Source organism: Rhinoraja longicauda, chromosome 1, assembly GCF_053455715.1.
Source record: "Rhinoraja longicauda isolate Sanriku21f chromosome 1, sRhiLon1.1, whole genome shotgun sequence".
Lineage (NCBI taxonomy): Eukaryota > Metazoa > Chordata > Chondrichthyes > Rajiformes > Arhynchobatidae > Rhinoraja > Rhinoraja longicauda.
Genome location: NC_135953.1, coordinates 68,447,789 through 68,471,310, shown reverse-complemented (window position 1 = coordinate 68,471,310; position 23,522 = coordinate 68,447,789). Strand labels below are relative to the sequence as shown.

General features: G+C 41.7%; 1 protein-coding gene across 1 annotated transcript in view; it reads left to right on the top strand.

Annotated features, from left to right (window-relative positions):
• Positions 1–11,226, top strand: part of ube2kb (ubiquitin-conjugating enzyme E2Kb (UBC1 homolog, yeast)) — a 72,395-nt gene extending 61,169 nt beyond the window's left edge. The window contains exons 6-7 of the mRNA XM_078399646.1: positions 767–895; positions 6,565–11,226. Of these exons, the coding sequence (XP_078255772.1) occupies positions 767–895; positions 6,565–6,639 (204 nt within the window). The 3' untranslated portion in view covers positions 6,640–11,226. The remainder of the gene's footprint in view (positions 1–766; positions 896–6,564) is intronic.
• Positions 11,227–23,522: the final 12,296 nt, after the last annotated feature.

Genomic DNA, 23,522 nt, shown 5'->3' with positions numbered 1-23,522 from the left:
GGGGGAATCACAAAATGCTCGAGTAACTCATCCTTTCTTTGTCCCGCGCCCCTGACATCAGTCTGAAGAAGGGTCTTGACCCGTAACGTCACCCATTCCCTCTCTCCTAGATGCTGCCTGACCTGCTGAGTTACTCCAGCATTTTGTGATACCAAGGGGAATATCGTGTTTTTCTCAAAGTTGTGCCATTTCATCTTTTTGTTAACTTGAGGTCTAGTTGGGACCCTGGTTAAATATGTTTTAAACTAATAGTTTTAAACTGTTACTAAATTTAAATGTTTTGTGAAACCATTTTTTATATTCACTCAATTTTTAATTTAGAAATCTATTTGTTCTTGGAGGATTTTTCAATGGAATTCAATTGTAGAGTGAAGAGGATCGCTAATCTTGGAGTTGACCAGGAATTGAGGATTAATAGCAATGTCTGGTGTTAATTCAATTGTTTGAAAATTAGTGGAAAATTCTGTGATTGTATATTTGATATTAACTCTTAATCATTCTGATGGAGTGCTTTCCTTTCATGTCCATTTTGTCTTTAAAGATTTTTTTTGCACCTGAGAGGATGAATGCCTGGACTCCGGAGTCATTTGATGTTCAATGTTACATGATGCTTTTTTTATTAAACAAAAGGCTGTTAATTGTCATTTGTGAACCAGGTTTAAATTTTAATCCATTAGGTCATTAACTCCTCATCATGGCAATTTAAATGTGTTTCTTTACTGTCCCCATTTGAACAGTAGATTTATGGATTATGTTCTTTCTGCAGTACAAGCAAAATCCAGAGATGTTCAAACAAACAGCCAGACTCTGGGCACACGTGTACGCTGGAGCACCGGTACCTAGCCCTGAGTATACTAGAAAAGTAGACAAATTGTGTGCTATGGGCTTTGATAAAGTGAGTAATAAAAGTGATTTTAACAACATACAATAATAGATCATTTAAAAATAATTTCACACTTGTAATTTACTTTTAACAATTTTATTCTGATTCTGCATTTATAGTTTACCTGCATTTTACGTGTGTTCTCATTGGGTTGAATTGCCTCAAAGTGTTTGACAAAATGAACTGTTGGGAAAGGGATGGAATGAAAACTGAACTTAAAATATAAAATTGTAGCTACATAATTTGTTTCTTAGAATCCCGATTGATGCCAGAGGAAGGCTGTGGTTCTGCTGAATACTACTTCTGTCGAAAGAAAAGTGTTCTGTGACAAATGTCTGGAAACAAACAGTTCCATATACACCGATCAGCCAAAACATTATCACCACTGACAGGTGAAGTGAAGAACATTGATTATCTTGTTACAATGGCACCTGTCAAGGGATGGGATATATTAGGCAGCAAGTGAACAGTCAGTTCTTGAAGTTGATGTATTAGATGCAAAAGAAATGGGCAGGAGTAAAGACCTGAGTGACTTTGACAAGGGCCAAATTGTTATGGCCAGATGACTGGGTCGGAGCATCTCTGAAACAGCAAGGCTTGTGGGGTGCTCCAGATCAGCAGTGGTGAGTACCTACCGACAGTGGTCCGAGGAGGGACAATCCACAAACCGGCAACAGGGTGTTGCGCGCCAAAGCCTCATCGATGCGCGAGGTCAACGGAGGCTTACCCTTCTGGTCCGAACTGACAGAAGGTGGCACAAGTCACTGTGGCACGTCACAGAAAATTTTAATGGTGATCACATGAGGAATGTGTCACAATACACAGTGCATCGCACCCTGCTGTGTATGGGCTGCACATGGAGGACCAAAAGCATATTAGGCAGGTGGTCATAATGTTTTGACTCATCAGGTCATAATGTTTTGGCTGATCGGTGTATTTTCCCATTGGAGGGAGGGAAATTTAGATTTCAAGTTTAAGTTGTGTGTATATAAACCCTATTGTTTTAGGACTTCTCTATTATTTGTTGGCTTGCACACCAAACTGCTTGATATTTCTGTAGTACTGAATTATGTATGCATAATTCTATTTTCCTCCCATTTTCTAGTTAATTGATACTGTGTCTAGTGCTACCAATCCAAATGCCATCAGTGCAACTCCAATGGCTGCTCTTTCTAAACCCATACATTTCCAGGGTCCCCAAGATTTATCCTTGTTTAATTTCCCCAAATTTACATGCTCCTTTTTGGTGACATGGTAGGCAATTATGCCAGCTTTCAGTTTTATTTTTCTGTTTTTTTTGTTATTTTTCTCTAGCTCTTTATCATTTTTCTCAAGTTTTAATTATACTTTTGGTTTAAGAATGCTTGTGCAGTGAAAAATCAGGAATCAATTACAACTTCATTGGGAAGTTTCTATTTCCCAGCTCAGTTTCTGAGATAATTTGTGCAAACCCATGGAAAGATTCTGTGGTGTTCTGAACTAACATTATGTCATTAATTCAAATGCGTACAGATATTTGGCAATAACAGGGATGTGAAACCCTCTGCAAATGTTATAAATGAGAATGTTTGATGTGATTTGGATAGTGAATGTGGTAGTGAAAGCACACAAACCTGAAGTATAAACAGTCTGAGGCAAACAATTAGGATTTTTTAATCAACCTAGTTGTTGAATGGTCTAGATTTGTGCCCGAGTTGTCTGGATGTTGTCATGAGAATTATTCGGTGATTTAGTTTGTAAGAATATTTATACTAGTGTGCTACTAATCAGTCATGGAAAATTCTTGCTAGTGAATGAATTTGCACTTGTTTTCTCAGGCGCACGTTTGAGATCTGCTGGAGGCATTTCAAATCTGAAAAACAGTTCCATCATCATTTAAGTGTTTAAATAACTTTTATAAGGCAATTTGGGTCGCAGAATTTCAGCATGCCAAGTTAACTATAATTTTTGATACACTTTTTGGTGCAAATTTCTTGCAATAAGTGTGGTTATCAGCTCCCTCTGTCGTAGTGAAATATTATTAGTGAAAGGATTATTTTCATATTTTATACACAGAACCCTGAAAATGTACCTCATTGAATGTGGTGTAACTTGATTAAATGATGCACTGATTCATCATTACCGATCTCTTTTATTGGCTCATCAACAAACTCTCAAAGTTTATCCATCTTTACCTTGTGTTTTTGATATGGATTTCAGTTAGGAAATAGTTTAAAACGGTGCCTAAGAATTAGTGCTTTTTCTGTTAGTATGGGAATTTTTTAACGTTCTTCAGCCTGATGTCAGCATTGTCACTGCCTAAGAACTAATGCCAAGAAGCCAGTGATGTTGGGACAAGTGAGATCCTGATCATAGAAACAATCCACAGTACCTTGTAAGCTTTTGGTGTGCATTGTGACTTCGATATCTGGGCCATTTTACCAAGGGATTTGAAGTGATATACTTTATGCTGTGGTAGTGGCATAAGACACATGTGCAGCTTTCATGAATATTGAATGTAGCATCGAAGTGTAGCCAAGGGTTGCAACTTGAGTTCTATGAAATGTTTGACGAGGTGGATATCTGACATGCACTGTGAATGTTACTTCTCACCCAGTTTAATATTGAATGTCAATGAGGTTATGTTGTACTTAGGAATCAATAGATTGTTTCATTGTTTGAATGTTGTGAATAGAATGCAATGCTCTGTGGTCTTCCAAAACACATACCATGGGGTATGTTCCGATTGTAGGGTGGAAAGAAGCTTGATTAGGTCTTTAATATTGCTTTTAGGAGAGAGTACAGGGTTGACATAATTTGTTTCTGCTAATCAGTAATTTTCCTTTCTACTGCATATGAATCAGCATGAGGAGAATTTGACTGCTTTTTGACTGCTGTGTGACATCATGCAATTCATGATGTCACACAGTAGAGTGCTGCACAATGTTGAGGATTTTGCATCTCTGACTTCTGTCAGAGTGATACAGTGTGGAAACAGGCCCTTCGGCCCAACCAGCCAACACCGGCCAACATGTCCCAGCTTCACTAGTCCTACCTGCCTGCGTTTGGTCCATATACCTCCAAACCTGTTTCACAGTGCAGTCAGAAAGTATTCAGACCCCTTTTACTTTTTCCACATTTTGTTATGTTACAGCCTTATTTTAAAATTGATTAAATTCATCTTTTTAATCATCAATCTACACACAATATCCCAGAATGAAGAAGCAAAAACAGGTGTTTAGAAATTTTTGCAAAGTAATTAAAAAGAAATAACTGAAATATCACATTTACATAAGCATTCAGACCCTTTGCTATGACACTCAAAATTGAGCTTGGGTTCATCTTGTTTCCATTGATTATCCTTAAACTACAACTTGATTGGAGTCTACCAGTGGTAGATTCAATTGATTGGACATAATTTGGAAAGGCACACACCTGTCTATGAAGGTCCCACAGTTGACAGTGCATGTCAGAGCAAAAAAACAAGCCATGAAGACGAAGGAATTGTCCGTAGACAGAGACAGGATCATGTCGAGACACAGACCTGGGGAAGGGTATAAAACAATTTCTGCAGCATTGCAGATCCTGAAGAGCACAGTGGCCTCCGTCATTCTTAAATGGAAGAACTTTGGAACCACCAGGACTCTTCACAGAGCTGGCCGCCCGGCCAAAATGAGCAATCGGGGGAGAAGGACCTTGGTCAGGGAGGTGACCAAGAACCCAATGGTCACTGTGACAGAGCTCCAGGGTTCCTCTGTAAAGATGGGAGAACCTTCCAGAAGGACAACTATATCTGCAGCACTCCACCAATCAGGCCTTTATGGTAGAACGGAAGCCACTCCTCAGTAAAAGGCACATGACAGCCCGCTTGGAGTTTGCCAAAAGACATCTAAAGGACTCTCAGACCAAGAGAAATAAGATTCTCTGGTCTGATGAAACCAAGATTGAACTCTTTGGCCTGAATGCCAAGCGTTACATCTGGAGGAAACCAGGCACCACTCATCACCTGGCCAATACCATACCTACGGTGAAGCATGGTGGTGGCAGCATCATGCTGTTGGGATGTTTTTCAGCGGCAGGAACTGGGAGACTAGTCAGGATCGAGGGAAAGATGAACGGAGGAAAGTACAGAGAGATCCTTGATGAAAACCTGCTCCAGAGAGTTCTGGACCTCAGACTGGGTCGGAGGTTCACCTTCCAACAGGACAATGACCCTAAGCACACAGCCAAGACAATGCAGGAGTGGCTTCATGACAAGTCTGTGAATGCCCTTGTGGCCCAGCCAGAGCCCGGATTTGAACCCGATTGAACATCTCTGGAGGGACCTGAAAATAGCTGTGCATCGACGCTCCCCATCCAATCTGACAGAGCTTGAGAGGATCTGCAGAGAAGAATGGGAGAAATGACCCAAATACAGGTGTGCCAAGTTTGTAGCGTCATACCCAAGAAGACTTGAGGCTGTAATCACTGCCAAAGGTGCCTCAACAAAGTACTGAGTAAAGGGTCTGAATACTTATGTAAATGTAATTGAGTTATTTATTTTTAATTACTTTGCAAAAATTTCTAAACACCTGTTTTCGCAAGCCATAATGAGTTCAGTGTAGGGTTACTTGATGTGTAAGAAGGAACTGCAGATGCTGGTTTAAACCGAAGATAGACACATCTTACCAATAGCCTGTTTCCTTTATCATTGTTACTTTTTTGCATATCTTTCATTATTCTTTATCTCTCCACATCACCGTCTATATCTTTCGTTTCCCTTATCCCTAACCAGTCTGAAGAAGGGTCTTGGCCTGTAACATCACCCATTCCTTCTCTCCAGAGATGCCTGTCCCGTAGGGTTACTTGATGGTTGGTACAGACTTGAGATGGGTCAAAGGGCCTTTACCTGTGCTGTGCAACTCTAACTCTAAAACCATTTTAAAATTAGCTATAAAAGTTTACTTTTTCATTTTGTGGCGCCCATTGTGTAATGGTAGAACAAATTTTCAGTTGATTATATATATCCCCCAAATGGGTAGAAGAGAAAGATGTGCAATGGCTTCTAAGTGCTGTTCAACGCGACATAGATGGTTTGCTGACCTTGATGTTTAATGGTGTTTTAATTTTGCTGGCATCAAATGTGGGACTGGCCTAATTACACAATATGCATTTGGTATTGTTGCTCCAGTGCAGTCTGGATAACTTGTAGGCTAGCACTGCCATTGACCTTTGCATGCACAATTAATCTCAATGTTAAGGGAAAAAGATGAACCAAGTAAGTGTGTTCTTCGGTCTTCAAGTAAAGGTATGGTAAAACAGTTAAATTCTAATGGTGCTTATTTTCTAATGCACTCCTTTAGAATGGTGTTTTCAGTACTGGTTTAAACAGGATGCTGCTCCAAAACATCTGAAAATGTTACTTGTGGACCACAGGTCCTCCCCCAATTTACAAACACTCGACTTGCATACAAGCCCATTCAGAAGACCGGCGAGATAGATTTGCTGGCTGCTGCAGGCATTTTCTGCCATGTGATAACTTTGCAGCCACATTCCAAAATGTGAATTGTTCAGTCTAGGAATAATTCTCAAGAACGGATCCCTCCATTATGGCGTTATACAGTGCAACTATTTGTGATAAGACCTAATAGATACTTCTGCTTTAGAAAACATTGTTTTTACTCTGGCATTTGCAGTTTTTGACTTTTGTATTTCTTCTACAGAATGCAGTAATAGTGGCCTTGTCTTCACAATCCTGGGATGTGGAATGTGCAACAGAACGACTGCTCAGTAACTGAGGAATTTGGGATTACTTCTGTAGCCAGATGTCCATTCATTGACAAACACCTCTGCCCTTTGTTCTTACAGGGTTCTGCATAGATTCCATTTTAAACATCACTGTAATACGTGATAATCGCTTTAAACAAGACTGGATTCGATGCTCTGTAAATAAAGCTCTCAAAAGATCTGTGTAAATTAAAACAAAGGGGAAACGTGAAATACTTTAAGTTTTTTTCCTACTCTGCATTGTAAGGATCCTGAGTTGATTTGCATTCATCCCCGAAGATGACACAGTACACCTGCTTTAGTGCAGTTTAACAAAATGACCAAGGTTTTCAATTGCATCAATTTGTTCTTGATAAAAACATGTAATGTTGCCTACATCTTAAAATATGGTTGTTTTCTACTTTTTGAATGTGTCATGGTTAATAGGTAGCCAGTGCTTCTGATCAAACTTTCTATTTGGTTTGCTATTTACTGAGAGGCTGCTTCACCATTTAATTGTGGCAATATTGCACGTTATCCTGGAGACATTTTCAAGAGTTAAGTCTTCATGGTTACCAAATCAAAGGTTGAGGCATTTGCCTGATAATGAATGGATTACTTGATTATTCTTCCATGGTTACATTCTTCTCCTAAAGCCTTTGCTATGACACAGTCAAAAAGTCTTGACACGCTAGGTTTTCTCAATGGTTGTAGCTGTTAAGTAATGTGGTAACCACTTTCAATTACTTGACAGGTACTTAAATATTCAGTCCCAGCTTGAGCGTCACATTTTCTATAATTTACTTTGGAAGCTGTGGTGGCTGTTCTCTTGCTGTACATAATTTAAAGTTCACTTAGAAATAGAGGTGTGTTATTGATCAGATTGTCTGCACTCTATTGAGTATCTCTGAAAGTTCCAATAATGGGATATTTCCTGTATATACAGCCAAGCTTTCTATTCGTATTAAAATATTTCATCTTGAGTTTCCACTAACGTTGGGGTTATTTAATATGATCGATTTCTGAATTTGAGACATGTATTAATTTTGTGGAATTGAAAAAAAAGAAAAATTTTAAGTTGCACGTGTCTATTTTCAGAAAGGATTTTTATTTGCTGACTAGTGCTTGGAGATTAGAACAGTAGTCATTCCAATATCATATCTTTAAGAAAATATCTATTTCTGATTGCTTAACTGAGGAACGGTGCATCCTTTAAACATTCACATTGGGAATGTGATGAACTGAACTTTCAAATTGTAATCTTTGCAGTCAGAAGAATTTGACTTGATTTATCAGCCTTGTTCAGTCTTATCGGTGACTACAGGCAGAGAAAATGCTGCAGTATCTCAGTGGGCCAGGCAGCATCTCTGGAGAGAAGGAATGGGTGACTTCGAGACCTTCTTCAGACAATTTGTCTATTCGGTGACTATTTGTACTCTATTTTCTGGAACTGCAACTCTGCCAATCTCATTATATTTGAATTGCAAATTCTGTCGTCATATGAAATTTCACACTTGTCAAGTATCCCATTTGCTGTAACTGGCAGCTGAAAAAATTATCTGATCAGCTGTGTCTGTGTTTGGAATAACAGAAACGGATCCCTGCGGAGCATCAAGTACTCATCTTTACTTACCCCATTTTCAGGCACAGTCTTCGCCTTCCATGCCGTGGCTACACCACTGCTTGTCTAGATACTACTTAAATGTTGTCAGAGTCCCTGCTCCCACCACCCCTCAGGCAGTGTGTTCCAGTTTTCAACCATTCACTAGGATGGAAAAATTCTCTAGGCGTCCCTCTATACTTACAACTCCTTATCTTAAATCAAAACGTTCTAGTTTTAGACAGTTCTGCTATAGGGGAAACATTTTCTTCGATCAATCATGTACACCCCACATAATTTGGTATACCTATATCAGGTTTTCTCAGCTGCCCCTGCACAAAGGTAATGGTGTTGGGTAAACTGTTGGGACTGAAGGCAGATAAATCCCCAGAGCCTGATGGTCTGCATCCCAGAGTACTCAAGGTGGTGGCCCTAGAAATCGTGGATGCATTGGTAATCATTTTCCAATTTTCTTTTGACTCTGGATCAGTTCCTGTGGACTGGAGGATAGCCAATGTAACTCGACTCTTTAAGAAAGGAGGGAGAGAGAAAATGGGGAATCATAGACCAGTTAGCCTTACAACGGTAGTGGGGAAGATGCTTGAGTCGATTGTTAAAGATGTTATAGCAGAACATTTGGAAAACAGTGATAGGATCAGTCAAAGTCAGCATGGATTTATGAAGGGGAAATCATGTTTGACTAATCTGGATTTTTTTGAGGATGTAACAAGTAGAATGGATAAGGGAGAGCCAGTGGATGTGGTGTATCTGGACTTTCAAAAAGCATTTGACAAGGTCCCACACAACAGATTAGTGTGCAAAATTAGAGTACATGGGATTGGGGGTAGGGTATTGACATGGGTAGAGAACTAGTTGGCAGACAGGAAGCAAAGAGTAGGAATTAACAGATCCTTTTCAGAATGGCAGGCAGTGACTAGTGGGGTGCCACAAGGCTCGGTGCTGAGACCCCAGTTATTTACAATATATATTAACGATTTAGACAAGGGAATTAAATGTGACATCTCCAAGTTTGCGGATGACACCAAGCTGAGTGGCAGTGTGAGCTGTGAGGAGGATGCTATGAGGCTGCAGGGTGACTTGGATAGGTTGGGTGAGTGAGCAGATACATGGCAGATGCAGTATAATGTGGATGAATGTGAGGTTATCCACTTTGGTGGCAAGAGCAGGAAGGCAGATTATTATCTGAATGGTGTCAGATTAGGAAAAGGGGAGGTGTAACAAGACTGGGTGTGCTTGTAGATCAGTCACTGAAAGTAAGCAAGCAGGTACAGCAGGCAGTGAAGAAAGCTAATGGCATGTTGACCTTCAATGCAAGAGGATTTGAGTTTAGGAGCAAGGAGGTCCTACCGCAGTTGTACTGGGCCCTGGTGAGACCGCACCTGGAGTATTGTGTGCAATTTTGGTCTTGAGGAAGGACATTATAGCTATTGAGGGAGTGCAGTGTAGGTTCACCAGGTTAATTCCCGGGATGGCGGGACTGACAGATGATGAAAGAATGGGTCGACTGGGCTTGTTTGTATTCACTGGAATTTATGATGAGGGGATCTTCTAGAAACATATATAATTCTTAAAGGATTGGACAGGCTAGATGCAGGAAAAATGTTCCCCATGTTGGGGGAGTCCAGAACCAGGGGTCACAGTTTAAGAATAAGGAGTGGGCCATTTCGGACTGAGATGAGGAAACATTTTTCACCCAGAGAGTTGTGAATCTGGAATTCTCTGCTGCAGAAGGAAGTGGAGGCCAATTCACTGGATGTTTTCAAGAGAGAGTTAGATTTAGCTTATAGGGGTGAAGGAATCAAGGGATATGGGAAAAAGCAGGAACAGGGTACTGATTTTAGATGATCAGCCATGATCATATTGAATGGCGGCGTTGGCTCGTAGGACCAAATGGCCTACTCCTGCACCAATTTTGCTATGTTTCTATAAACAGAGCTTACTTTTGTACTTTTAACTGAGATGCATTATCCAAAGCAGCATCCTGATCCATCTCTGAGGCATCCATTTCAGTGCAACCATATCCCTTCCTGTTGAGTAGTGACCAGAATTGTTTGTCGTACACCAGCCATTACCCAACCAACTTTTTATAACCCTGTTTCATAACCTTCCAGCTCTTGTGTTCTGTGCCCAACTAATGAAGGAAAATATCTTGTATTTCTTCATCACCACATCTACTATGCTGCCACCTTCAGGGATCTTTGGATGAAGACTGAGGTATTTTCCTCAACATTCCCAAGGCCCTACCATTCATTATGTATGCCCTCTATTTATAAGGCCTGCCATAGGACATTACCAGGTATGTATCAGGATTAAATTCGATCTGCCATTGCTCTGCTCATTTAATCAAATAAACAATATCATCCTGAAGCCTGTGATTATTCTCCTGACTATTAATAACCTCTCTAAATTTCATGTCATCAGCAAAGTCATGAATCTCACAATGTACCATTTGGTACATTGACTCATCAGTTGGGGTTTTGAATATAGAATGTGTAGGAGCAGATGGTGATTTAAACTGAAGAAAGACACAAAATGCTGGGAGTAACTCAGCGGGACAGGCAGCATCTTTGGAGAGAAGGAATGGTTGACATTTCAGGTCAAGACCGTTCTTCAGACTGAGTCGGGAGAGGGAGACACCGATATGGAAGGGTAAGGTGTGAAAATGAAACACTAAAGGGGAGGGGACGAAACTCAAGGAAAATGTAGAATAGATCATTGTTAGCTACGGGAATATGACAACGAAGCATACAAAGATACAATTTAATCAGGAAGACAATCAGACTGGTCAGAGAACAAGGATGGAGCGAGGTAATGCAGGGGTTACTTGAAGCTAGAGAAATCAATATTAATACCACTGGGTTGTATGCTGTCCAAGTGAAATATGAGATGCTGTTCCTCCAATTTGTGTTTAGCCTCACTGATAGTGGAGAAGGCCTACGACAGAAAGGTCAGTGTGAGAATGGGAGGGGAATTAAAGTATTTAGCAATCAGGAGATCAGGTAGGTCCAGGTGGACTGAGTGAAGGTATTCAGTGAAATGATCGCCCAGTCTACGTTTGGACTTGCTGATGTATGAGTCCACATCTTGAACAATGGTTACAGTAGATGAGATTGGAGGAGGTGCAAGTGAACCTCTGCCAAACATGAAAGGACTGTTGGGGTCCCTGGACAGAGTCGAGGGAGGAGGTATAGAGACAAGTGTTGCATCTCCTGCAGCTGCAGGAGAAGGTACCTGGCGAGGGGTGGTTTGGTGGGAAGGAATGAGTTAACCAGAGAGTTGCAGAGGGAACAGTCTCTGTGGAAGGCTGAAAGGGGTGGAGATGGAAAGATGTGACTAGTCGTGGGATTCCATTGGAGTGGCGAAAATGTCGGAGGATTGTGTGTTGTACGAAAATGTTGGAGGATTATGTGTTGTATGTTACAATTATGCAACTTGGTGAGGCTACATTTGGAGCACCTTGTTCAGCAGGTTAGACCTGCAATAGAAAGGATGTCATTAAGTTGGAAAGAATGCAGAGAAGATTTAGAAGAATGTTGCCAAGGGTTATGGGGAGAGATTGGGCAGACTATGAGTTTATTTCTAGGAGCGCAGGAGGTTGAGGGTGATCTTTTCTGGTGATATAACATGAGGGGAAACAGGGTGAATGCAGTCTTTGATCCAGGGTAGGGGAATCAAGAACCAGAAGACAACGGTTTAAGATGAAAGGGACAAAATTTAATAGGAACCTTAGATGCAGCTTTTTCGCTCAAATGGTGGTGGGTATATGGAACAATCTGCCAGAGGAGTTAATTGAGGAAGGTCGTATTATAGCATTTATAGGCACTTGGACAGGTGCATGGATAGGAAGGGTTTAGAGGAACACAGGCTAAATGCAGACAAATGGGACGAGCTCATATGGGCCATCTCGGTTGGAATGGACCAGTTGCGCCGAATGGCCTGTTACTGTATGACCTGACTTGTTATTTTTGTGGGAGGCAGTTTAAGATATCTGATCATTTATGCAAAGTGCTTGCTGAGATAATCCAAAGTATTTAAACTAATTTCGGATCTCTCTAGCCCCCCCCCCCCCATTTCTGTTTGAGGACATAGTTTCTCCTTATCTATTGGCATGTAATTAATGCGAAACATATCAATTATATAAATCTTGATCTATCCTCAAGCCCAGCATGGATTTGTAAAGAGCAAATCCTGCCTGATTACCCTTATTGAATTTTATGAAGGAGTGACTACAATAATTGGACATCTAATGACGGTTTCCATAATTTATTTGAGCTTTGTGGAATTTAGGATATTAGCTGAATGGAGGAGAAAAAGTAGGGATAGTGGGCAGAATAGAGGTATTCCGTTGATTATTAGCACCTTTGGGGAAACCGGACAGAAAAATAAACATTTTGCTGTGGAGACTAGGACTGGGATCCTGGTCTTGTTTTTTTTAAAAGCTAAGCTTTCCAGGAGTGAGGTTAGGAAATGTTATTCTTCGCAACAAGGATGGTGGAAATTCGGACCAGTATTGCAATTGCATTCGATATTATGTATTTTGTTTATTTTGTATCCCTTGATAGATTTTGATATTAAAAGTGGAGGAAAGGTAGGAATGTTGTGTTGAATCCGAGCTCTGGATGGTGTTTGATGGCAGTGCCTGTGATGTACCCCGTCTGTGCTTTCCTTCCTCATCATTTTACAGGTTTCAGCCCTCGCCCTGTTTTCGACAGCATTGCACCGGTTTCAATCTTCCTTGTAGTGCAATACCTAGAATTTAAGGTATTACTCCAGATATGAATTTGCCGGCTTTATAAAGTTAACGCAACTTGCATTTCTCTCTATTTTTGGCCCTTTGTTTTGTTTGGTTTTCCCTCGGATTTTCGTGGTTTTTATTTCCTGCTCCCCCACAGTTTGTATCGAGAAGATTCTGTTTTCTTTCTTGAGCTCAAAGTTTGAACTCCACTTGTCGGTTTCTCCTAATCACGTAGTTCGTCAGGTTCAAACTTCTCCGTGTCGTACAGTTGGTTGCCGGAGATCTCGATTATACCCAATTTATTAATATAGCGAGAGCCCTATGCGCCAGTACGGACTCTTCGCCATTTGTGTAAGGGGGAATCCACAAAGAGGGCAACTCTCCCCCCGATGTCGGGGTGTAAACGTGTAATGAACGGGGAGCACACGGGCGCGTCCTCGTTTAGCCAAGCCACGTTCGAGGTTTGAACGCTCCTCAAACCATGCATGAGGTTACAATGTGGAAAGAGGCAGTCTGGTGAGTCTTTTCCCACCTCCCTTTCCTACCCCCACCCACGTCTCTAAACGCTGTGGGATTGGGAATTTTAATCTACATCCTGCCTTGATTCTGCAACGACCAATTTTTGAAAAAGTATAAATGCAGCGTGGAGAAATACCGAAAACAATGCTCCCATGTTATTGACCGGCCGCATTAAGTTAATGGATATTTAAGTTGGTGCGTGATGAGATATTCAACTATTCTGAAGAAGGTTCCGATCCGCATCATGTTCTCCAGAGATGCTGCCTGACCCGCCCAGTTACTCCAGCACTTTGATTCCAGCATCTGCAGATCCTTGTTTTCATATTCCTTGTTTGGTCCGTGCACGCTTTATTGTTAAAAGGCTCAAAAATTGTTAATGAATCGGAATTTTCTATTTCAATGATGTGACATATTTTAGACATCTTTAATTATTGTAATGTTCTTTCGAAGACGAGTGTTCAAGAATATAGAAACAACTCGAGCAGTGCACTGGAACTAAATCGCCGACAATCTGAACCATTAAATCTGCATCGAATTCATCAGGACACAGGTCTTCTGCATATATCAAGCTGTCCCATTTTTCATGCGATCTAACATCATATTAATGTTGGAATAATAAGTAAGATGCCAGTCTTGCTATGAACAAACGAAATCTTCATGTTATCACTGGAATTAGCTAATGCGTCCCGACCACACTGTTTAAACGCGTCTTTGTCATGTTTTGCATTGCTTCTTTGTTGATAGAACTCTTTAATTGTCATTTGAAATACGAAAACATTCTCAGACTAAAATGGTAAACATACGCAATCTATGCCAACTATTTAATAATCCTTTAAGGAACCCGTTTTACAATGGTAAAAAACAATCGATATCATTGTGATAAAGTTTGCAACGCGAAACTCTCAAGATTTACTTATGCATTGAACAAAATGTGGTAGATGTTGGATAATTACTTGTGCGGCCTCGCACACAGAATGGAAGATCTTAGAGTGGCACCGGATCAGCGCCATAGAATTTGAAATTATTGTAGATTCAGTTACTACGTTTACTGGTTTGTTTTAGAGGGCATCATTCATAGTAGAACGTAATAAAATTTATGTGCGATTAATAAGAATCCTAGGAAGTCACGTTTCAGCCATCAGTGTAATTTGTTTTAAAAGCTGTTAAAGGATTGAGTTTTGCTTTGCAAAATGTTTATTTTATATGCAAGGACTAATTACTTTCATTATTGTAAGACAAGTTTGCTCATTTGTCTTAAATTGGAAAGATTCTTAGTCGTGCAAACTGTGTAAAGATAGATTTACTACTTGATTCTAAACGGACTTACATTTAATTAACTAATTGCACCTTGTCAATAATTGCCCATCATTTTTCAATTCTTTGGTTTTCCTCTCCTCTCGTTTTAATTGGGTTTTTTGCTTAAATGATTCTTGGTGTAAAATAACTTTAAACTATGTAGTAATTAGTGCATTCTTCATTATTTTTCTCCAATCGAAGAACGTTTGAAGAACACAAAGTAATTAATATTAAAAAAAAAGCACGAGGAGGCACACGTGGAGGTCATTTTCCAATCAGTCTTTAAAAATCGTTGTTTGAAGCGCAAGGGCTATTTTTCTATCATTGGGTGGGCAATTTTCTTTCAATGAATTATAATGACTATATGATAGTGAAAGCTACCCTGGTGTAACGGGACCTTGAGGCACTGGGGACTATATAATCAGAGTTTATTGAGCCACACTTTCGTCTATCTCATTTAAATGCGATTTCCTTCAACCTCCAATCATCAAAAAAAGATGTCAATGCAAGCAAGCATCCGTGGAAGTAGTGCTTTGTAACCAGTGGTTGCGATTGCGAAATAGGAAGAAGGTAAAACATTCTAAGTCGACTTTGGGTGGTTGTTTCCCAGTCTGTTCCAAGCAGATTTACTGATATTTGTACAGCAAATGTTCTCCGTTTTAAACCAATCTCCGCCCGAAACCGTGTTAAACTTTAGCTAAATATATTTGATCCTTGAATTGAACGTAAAAGTTCAAAAGGTTTCGCCCTTAGAGTTAATGTGAATTTTCCACATCTTTCCTTGCACGGGGCTGTGAAGTGGTTTTTCTTTGGGCCTGCAATGTCTCCAGGAGTCATTGCGTGGGGATGGAGTCAATGCCCATCCCGGAGACCGTCTGCGTCTACGAGAGAAGAAGCCGTATAGTGGGGAATTTGTGTTTGTACTTATTGGAGGATACCGCATACTTTCACTCCTCGCTCCTTCCTTCAAAACAAAGGCATAGGTCTCTTTGTCAGGAGAAACGTCCAGTTTTCATTCGGGGTCATTTCCTTAGTAGAACAATGATCTATTCTACATTTTCCTTGTTGTCTCGTTTTCACACCTTGCACTTGCCTATCTCTACATCTCCCTCTCCCCCGACTCAGTCTCGACCAGAAACGTCACCCATTCCTTCTCTCCAGAGATGCTGTCTGTCCCGCTGAGTTACTCCAGCATTTTGTGTTTATCTTATCATATCATATATATACAGCCGGAAATAGGCCTTTTCGGCCCACCAAGTCCGTGCCGCCCAACGATCCCCGTACATTAACACTATCCTACACCCACTAGGGACAATTTTCTTCGGTTTAAACCAACAGTTAAACAGCATAGAAAAGGCTCTTCGATTCGATATGTCCACCATCCTCATTCGCCTACAGCTGGAGTATATCCCTTTTCTACCCATGCACCTAAATAAATGCCTTTCAAATATTGTAACTGTACAAGTCTCTACAGCTTTCCCTGGTAGCTCGTTCAATATATGCACCACCCTATGGGGAAAAAAGTCGCTCCTCAGATTATCCCAGCTACACTCGTCTCACCTGCCTGCGTTTGGTCCATATCCCTCCAAACATGTCCTATCTATGTGCCTGACTAACTGTTTTTCTTAAATGTTGGGATTGTCCCAGCCTCAACTACCTCCTCTGGCAGCTTGTACCATACACCCACCACCTTTTGTGTGAAAAGGTTACTCCTCAGACCCTCTAGTCCTGGCAACATCCTCGTAAATCGCTGTACCCTTTCCAGCATGACAACATCTTTCCTACAGTCAAGTCAAGTCAAATTTATTTGTCACATACACATACACGATGTGCAGTGAAATGAAAGTGGCAATGCCTGCGGGTTGTGCACAAAAAAGAATTACAGTTACAAATGCATATAAATAAAGTTAATAAGTTACTATTAGTGTCGACAAAAATTTAGTCTCTGGGGTTATAAAAGTTGACAGTCCTGATGGCCTGTGGGAAGAAGCTCCGTCTCATCCTCTCCGTTTTTGCAGCGTGACAGCGGAGGCGTTTGCCTGATCGTAGCATCTGGAACAATCCGTTACTGGGGTGGCAGGGGTCCCTCATGATCTTGCTTGCTCTGGATCTGCACCTCCTGATGTATAGGTCCTGCAGGGGGACAAGTGTAGTTCCCATGGTGCGTTCTGCCGCACTACTCTCTGCAGGGCCATCCTGTCCTGGGCAGAGCTGTTCCCAAACCAGACTGTAATGTTGCCGGACAGGATGCTCTCTACAGCCCCAGAGTAGAAGCAATGAAGGATCCTCAGAGACACTCTGAATTTCCTCAGTTGTCTAAGGTGGTAAAGTCGCTGCTTAGCCTTACCCACCAGTGCGGCAATGTGCGTTGCCCACGTCAGATCCTCTGTGATGCGGACTCCCAAGTATTTAAAACTGCTCACCCTATCCACAATAGACCCATTTATCTCCAGTGGCGTGTACGTCCTTGGATGTTTAGCCCTTCTGAAGTCCACAATCAGCTCCTTTGTTTTAGTGACATTCAAGAGGAGGCTATTGTCCTGACACCAGAGTGCCAGATCAGCCACCTCCTCCCGGTAGGCCTTCTCATCGTTGTTGGAGATCCGGCCCACCACCACAGTGTCATCAGCAAACTTGATGATGGAGTTTGAGCTGAACCTGGCCCCACAGTCATGTGTGTACAGGGAGTACAGTAGGGGGCTAAGGACGCAGCCCTGGGGGGATCCTATGTTCAGGGTGAGGGAGCTAGATGTGTGTTCCCCCATCCTGACCACTTGGGGCCTGGCAGTGAGAAAGTCCAGGACCCAGGCACACAGAGGGGTGCTAAGCCCCAGTTCCAGCAGCTTCTCAACCAGTCTGCTGGGGACTATTGTGTTGAATGCTGAACTAAAGTCAATGAACAGCATCCTCACATAGCCCCCCTGGCTGTCCAGATGAGAGAGAGCGGTGTGTAGAACCTGGGAGACCGCATCATCCGTGGACCTGTTCGGACGGTATGCGAACTGTAGTGGGTCCATGTTGCGAGGAAGGAGGGCACAGATGTGGTTCTTGACTAGCCTCTCAAAGCATTTCATGACAACCGAGGTGAGGGCCACCGGTCGGTAGTCATTTAAACACGCTGGAGAGACATTCTTTGGCACCGGTACAATGATGGATCTTTTGAAGCATGCAGGGACCACGGACTTTACCAAGGAGAGGTTGAATATTGTGGTGAGCGCTGGAGCAAGCTGAGTAGCACAAGACTTTAGCACTCGCCCAGATATACCATCTGGGCCTCCAGCTTTCCTCGTGTTCACACGCGTCAGAGCCCACCTCACCTCATGCTCGGACACCGAGAATGTGTGCACATCCCCGGCAGTGGATCCCCCTCCAGCCTCGCTAGCCAGCGCCCCTTCGGTGCTGTTTTTAGACGGCGAGCTGGTGCCCAGAACTGAGCACACTACTCTAAATGCGGCCTCGCCAACGTCTTATGCAACTGCAACATGACCTCCTGACTTCTATACTCGGTTAGATATCATTTAAATCTTTGCTCGTGACTTTTACAGTCCTACCATGGGAAAAAGACTGGCTATTCATTTTATCTGTGCTCCTTGTGATTTCCAATACCTTTAAAACCCTTCCAGCACACAAGGGAAAAAATGTCCTCGTTTATCCCATCTCTCCTTTATCTCGAATTACCCAATCTTGTTAACATCCTCATGAATCTTTTCTGCACGCATTCCAACTTAATGACTTTCGTCCTGAAACTGCTACACACTTCTTTCTGCAACTGGCGACTACCACACGACAACCGAGTGTAGTCGCACTGATGATATGTACAGTTGTACTACATGCCCCAGCTGATGAAGGCAAGCTTGCCAAATACTTAACCACGAAGAAACAAAACTGCAGATTCTGGTTAGACATAAAGTGCCGGATTAACTCAGCGGGTCAGGCAGCATCCCCAGAGAGAGAAAAAGCATAGTTGACGTTATGGGTCGGGGCTTCAGAAGAAGGGTTCCGACCCGAAACGTCATCCATCTTTTTTCTCTGGAAATCCTACCTGACCCGCTGAGTTACTTCACCACCCCATCTATCCTTGCTGCATTTTGGGACCTTTAGATCTACACTCCCCTGTTCTACAATACTGTCCATGGTCTAATTCAAAGCAGATGCTGAAAATGTGAAATAAAATGTGCTGGAAATTCTCAGTAGGTTCAATGTTAATTATGAAAGATTATTGACCTGAAACGTTATCTCAGTTTCTCCCTTGGTTTATGTCTAACCTGCTTTAAAATGGCCAGCAGAATATTTTCAGGTATTCTTAACGGAATATTGTTGTTTCTCCCTAATTAAACACATGTTTGTCATGGATTTACTTTGGAGGAGACAAGAGGTTGTCGATGCTGGAATATGGAACAACTTTCCCTAAAGTTTAGCTGGGAGTCACGTGATTTAGTTATCACGTTATAGCATTTGTAGGAGATCGAGGATAGTGGAATAAGTGGGCTATGGCTCCTAGCTTTCCTACACGAGTGATTGCATTTAATTGACTGCAAAATGCGCATTAAGTCTGATTGATGTCGAATCCATGAATGCTGACTACACCTTTTGGGTGTTTCCTTAAGACTATGGTTGGCCTGTTTCTATTCTGGTCCAAAGGCAACCAGATCCTCGGTGGGATGTGCAGATTCTTGCAGATCTGGGACAGCGACAGGATGGATGGATGGTTTTGGAACGAGGGCTTCAGCTGTTGGGGAACAACCCGAGTGTTTACCACTTTTCTGTGTGTCTCCATTTCGATCATTCATCTACACTGACTCCCAGCTAAAATTCTTGTCCGTTTTCAAATCTCACCACTGCCTTTCCTTCCCTCGAATCTTCTTCTCCAATTTCACAACATTTTAGCTTTTCACCTTCAATAGCTCTGTGGTCAATTTATTCCATGTTACATTTAGTTCCACAATTTACTTCTTAACACTATTTCTCAAATTCTGCAACGTGTGACTATTTTATACACAGCTGCCAGATCAACAGAGACAAAGCTGCTGAAAATCTAAATTAGAAACAATAAGTGCAGAAACTACTGAACTGGTCAGTTAAGATGTAAAGAGAAACGGTTTAGATAGCGTGCAGTTCTCGTTGCTCCATTACAGGAAACACGTAGATGCTTGGATTTGAGAGTAATATGTATAAACATAGTAGAGACGTGTAGGAAAGAACTGCAGTTGCTGGTTTAAACATGATGATACAAAAGTGGTTGCAGATAGTGAAGATGGTTGTGAAAGATTGCAGCATGAACTTGATCGATTGGCCAGATGGGCTGAGGAATGGTTGAGGGAGAAATGTGAGGGACTGCATTTTGGGACGTCTAACAAGGGCAGGACCTACACCGTGAATGGTAGGCCTCTGGGGAGTGTTGTAGAGCAGAGGGATCTAGGAGTGCAGGTGCATAGTTCCTTGAAGGTCGAATCGCAGGTACATAAGGTGGCCAAAAAGGCTTTTGGCTTTCAGCAGTCAAGAGTATTGAGTATAGAAGTTGGAAGGTCATGTTGCAGTTGTATAAGACGTCGGTGAGACCACATTTAGAGTATTATGTTCAGTTCTGGGTACCATGTTATCAGGAAGATATTGTCAAGCTTGAAAGGGTTCAGATTTACAAGGATGTTGCCAGGACTAGAGGGTGTGGTTGACTAGGCTGCGTCTCTATTCCTTATAGCACAAGAGGATGAGGGATGATCTTACAGAGGTGTACAAAATCATGAGAGGAATAGATACACAGAATCTCTTGCCCAGAATAGGGGAATCGAGGACCAGAGGACATAGGTTCAAGGTGAAGGGGAAAAGATTTAATAGGAATCTGAGGGATAACTTTTTCACACAAAGGGTGTATGGAACAAGCTGCCAGAGGAGGTAGTTGCGGCTGGCACTATCCCAACGTTTAGGAAACAGTTAGACAGGTACATGGATAGGACAAGTTTGGAGGGATATTGACCAAACGCAAGTAGGTGGGACTAAGTGTAGCTGGGACATGCTGGCTGATGTGGGCAAGTTGGGCCAAAGGGCCTGTTTCCACACTGTATCACTCTGACTCTATAAACCAAAGATAAACACAGAAAGTTGGAGTACTCAGCGGGTTAGACAGCATCTCTGGAGAAAAGGAATAGGTCGAGACCCTTCAGACAGAGTCGGGGGGGGGGGGGGGGGGGGCGGGGGGAGGGAACAAAGATATAGACAGTTATGTAGAGTGGGTATAGAACAAATGAATGAAATATATGCAAAAAAGTAACAATGATAAAGGAAACAGGCCATTGTTAGCTGTGGATTAGGTGAAAATTAGTATGAGACTCAACAAGGTGACTTTGAAGCTGGTATGACTGGGGTGGGGGGGGGGGGGAATGCAAGGGTTACTTGAAGTTAGAGAAATCAATTATACCACTGGATTGTAAGCTGCCCAAACAAAATGAGAGGCTGTTCCTCCAATCTGCGTTTGGCCACTCTCTCTGACAATGGAGGCGGCCTAGGACAGAAAGGGCAATGTGGGAATGGGAATTCGCTCAGTCCACCTGGAGCTTCCTGATCTCCCAGTTGCCAAATGCTTTAATACTGAAGAAGGGTCTTGACCTGACATGTCACCCATTCCTTCTCTCCAGAGATGCTGCCTGTCCCACTGAGTTACTCCAGCTTTTTGTGTAAAACTTTGGTTTAAACCAGCATCTGCAGTTCCTTCTTACACACTTTAATTCCCCTTTCCATTCCCACAGACCTTTCTATCTTTGGGATCCTATACTCGTTTTCCTAGGCCACAGCTAACAATGGCCTGTTTCCTTTATAATTGTTACTTTTTTGCATATCTTTCATTCATTTGTTCTACATCTCTTGTTTCCCTTTCCCCTGACTGTCTGAAGAAGGGTCTCGACCTGAAACATCACCTTCTCTCCAGTTGAAATTACTCCAGCTTTTTGTGTCTATCTTTAGGTATAAGCATAGGTTGGACAAACTTGAATTGTTTTCTTTGTAGTATCACAGCCTGAGGGGAAGACTTGCTAGGTGTATATAAAATTAATGACAGGCAAAGATAGGGTAGACAGAACCTTTATTCCCCGGATGAAAATGGCAAATATTAGAGGTCGCAGCTTTAAGGTGAAATGGGGAAAGTTTAGAGATATATGGGGCAAGTTTTTTTAGTGGTAGGTGCCCGCAACTAGTCAGGAGTGGTGGTGGTGTAAGCAGATGTGATATTGGTGTTTCTGAGACATTTATAGGTAGATGAGGATGTGGGGATTAAAAGATGGATCACATGCAGGCAGAGGGCTGAGTTTAATTTGGAATAGTGTACAGTGCAGACATCATGGGCTGAAGGACTTGGTCCATCATCAGAGCTGAAAAAATGTAATGCAAAGGGGACAGAGAAAATAATTTCACAAAAATGGATGGAATGTTTAGATATGGCATGTTTAGATATGGCAGAATGATTGCCTGTAACTATTGAATTCAACCTCCAATTTGGAAGGGTGGATTGTTCCCAAGCAAAGATATTTTTGCTCTTTTTCCTTTTCTGTAACTCAAAATGCATCTCGTACAACTTTTTTACAATTCTGATGAAAGGTAATTAACTTGATATATTAAATTCCTTTTTTCTCCCACTCAGTCTGATCTGGTAGTATCAGATTGTGTTTTATATTTTGTATTCCTCCAGGTGAAAACTGATATCTTCATCTCCCCCATTAAATTATTTTGACGGCTGCATTAAATTTCCAGAGGCAGATTTTTTTGTTCCAAAGAGCTCAAACCTGCTCAATATCTCATTATTATAACTCTCGGTTCTAATGAGTTCCATGACTTAAGAATATTTCTTTTAACCCCTTTCTAGTGTTTCCATATCCTCCCTGTAACAGGGAGACCAAAACCAATGTAAGGTTGTGAGTCTATAAAGTTTGCTTTCAATATAACCAAACCATCCCAATTTTATGCAATTAGTTCATATCTAAATTGTACTTCTGATGGGCGATTCCTTTTCTGTTTTAATACTTGGTGATCCACAATGGCTAACTTACCCGGGTTTGATCCTGACCATGGGTGCTGTGTGAAGCTGACATATTTTTGTTTGACACTCCAATTTACTCCCACAATCCAAAAACATGCCAGTAGAGAAATGCCACTAAATTACTGCATCAAAGAGGAATTGATGGGTGTGTGAGAGAGGATAAGTTGCAGGGTAGAAGGAATGGCACTGGTAGGATGCTGTGGTGGGAGTCAGATTCTGAAGGGTCTCGACCCAAAACGTCACCCATTCCTTCTCTCCAGAGATGTTGCCTGTTACTCCAGCTTTTTGTGTCTACGGTTTAAACCAGCATCTGCAGTTCCTTCCTACACATAGATTCAGTAAGTTAATTTGGTGTGGAACTCCATTTCCACCTCTGTACTACAACAACCACCGCCATCTCTCTCCCCCCTCCCCCAGGTTTGTAGCCAGCTTGGTATCCATTCCATTAATAGACCCAACTGCACATAGCCAAATCATGAATTACAATGCATTCTACCGTTTCAAAGGCCCTGCATTAAAAAATAGGGTTGTATTTATTCCAAGTCACCGTGGTGCACTGGTGTTAAATGAAATAAAATGTATGCTTAAAAAGTTTGTCGTTTTTTAAAAAGCTGATTGTGCACTTGCAGATGCCACATTCTATCTTAAGTGTGAGATTATCTTGGAAACATATTGATAGAGGTTGATGAAGAAAGTATGACAATTTAGGGAAGTACAT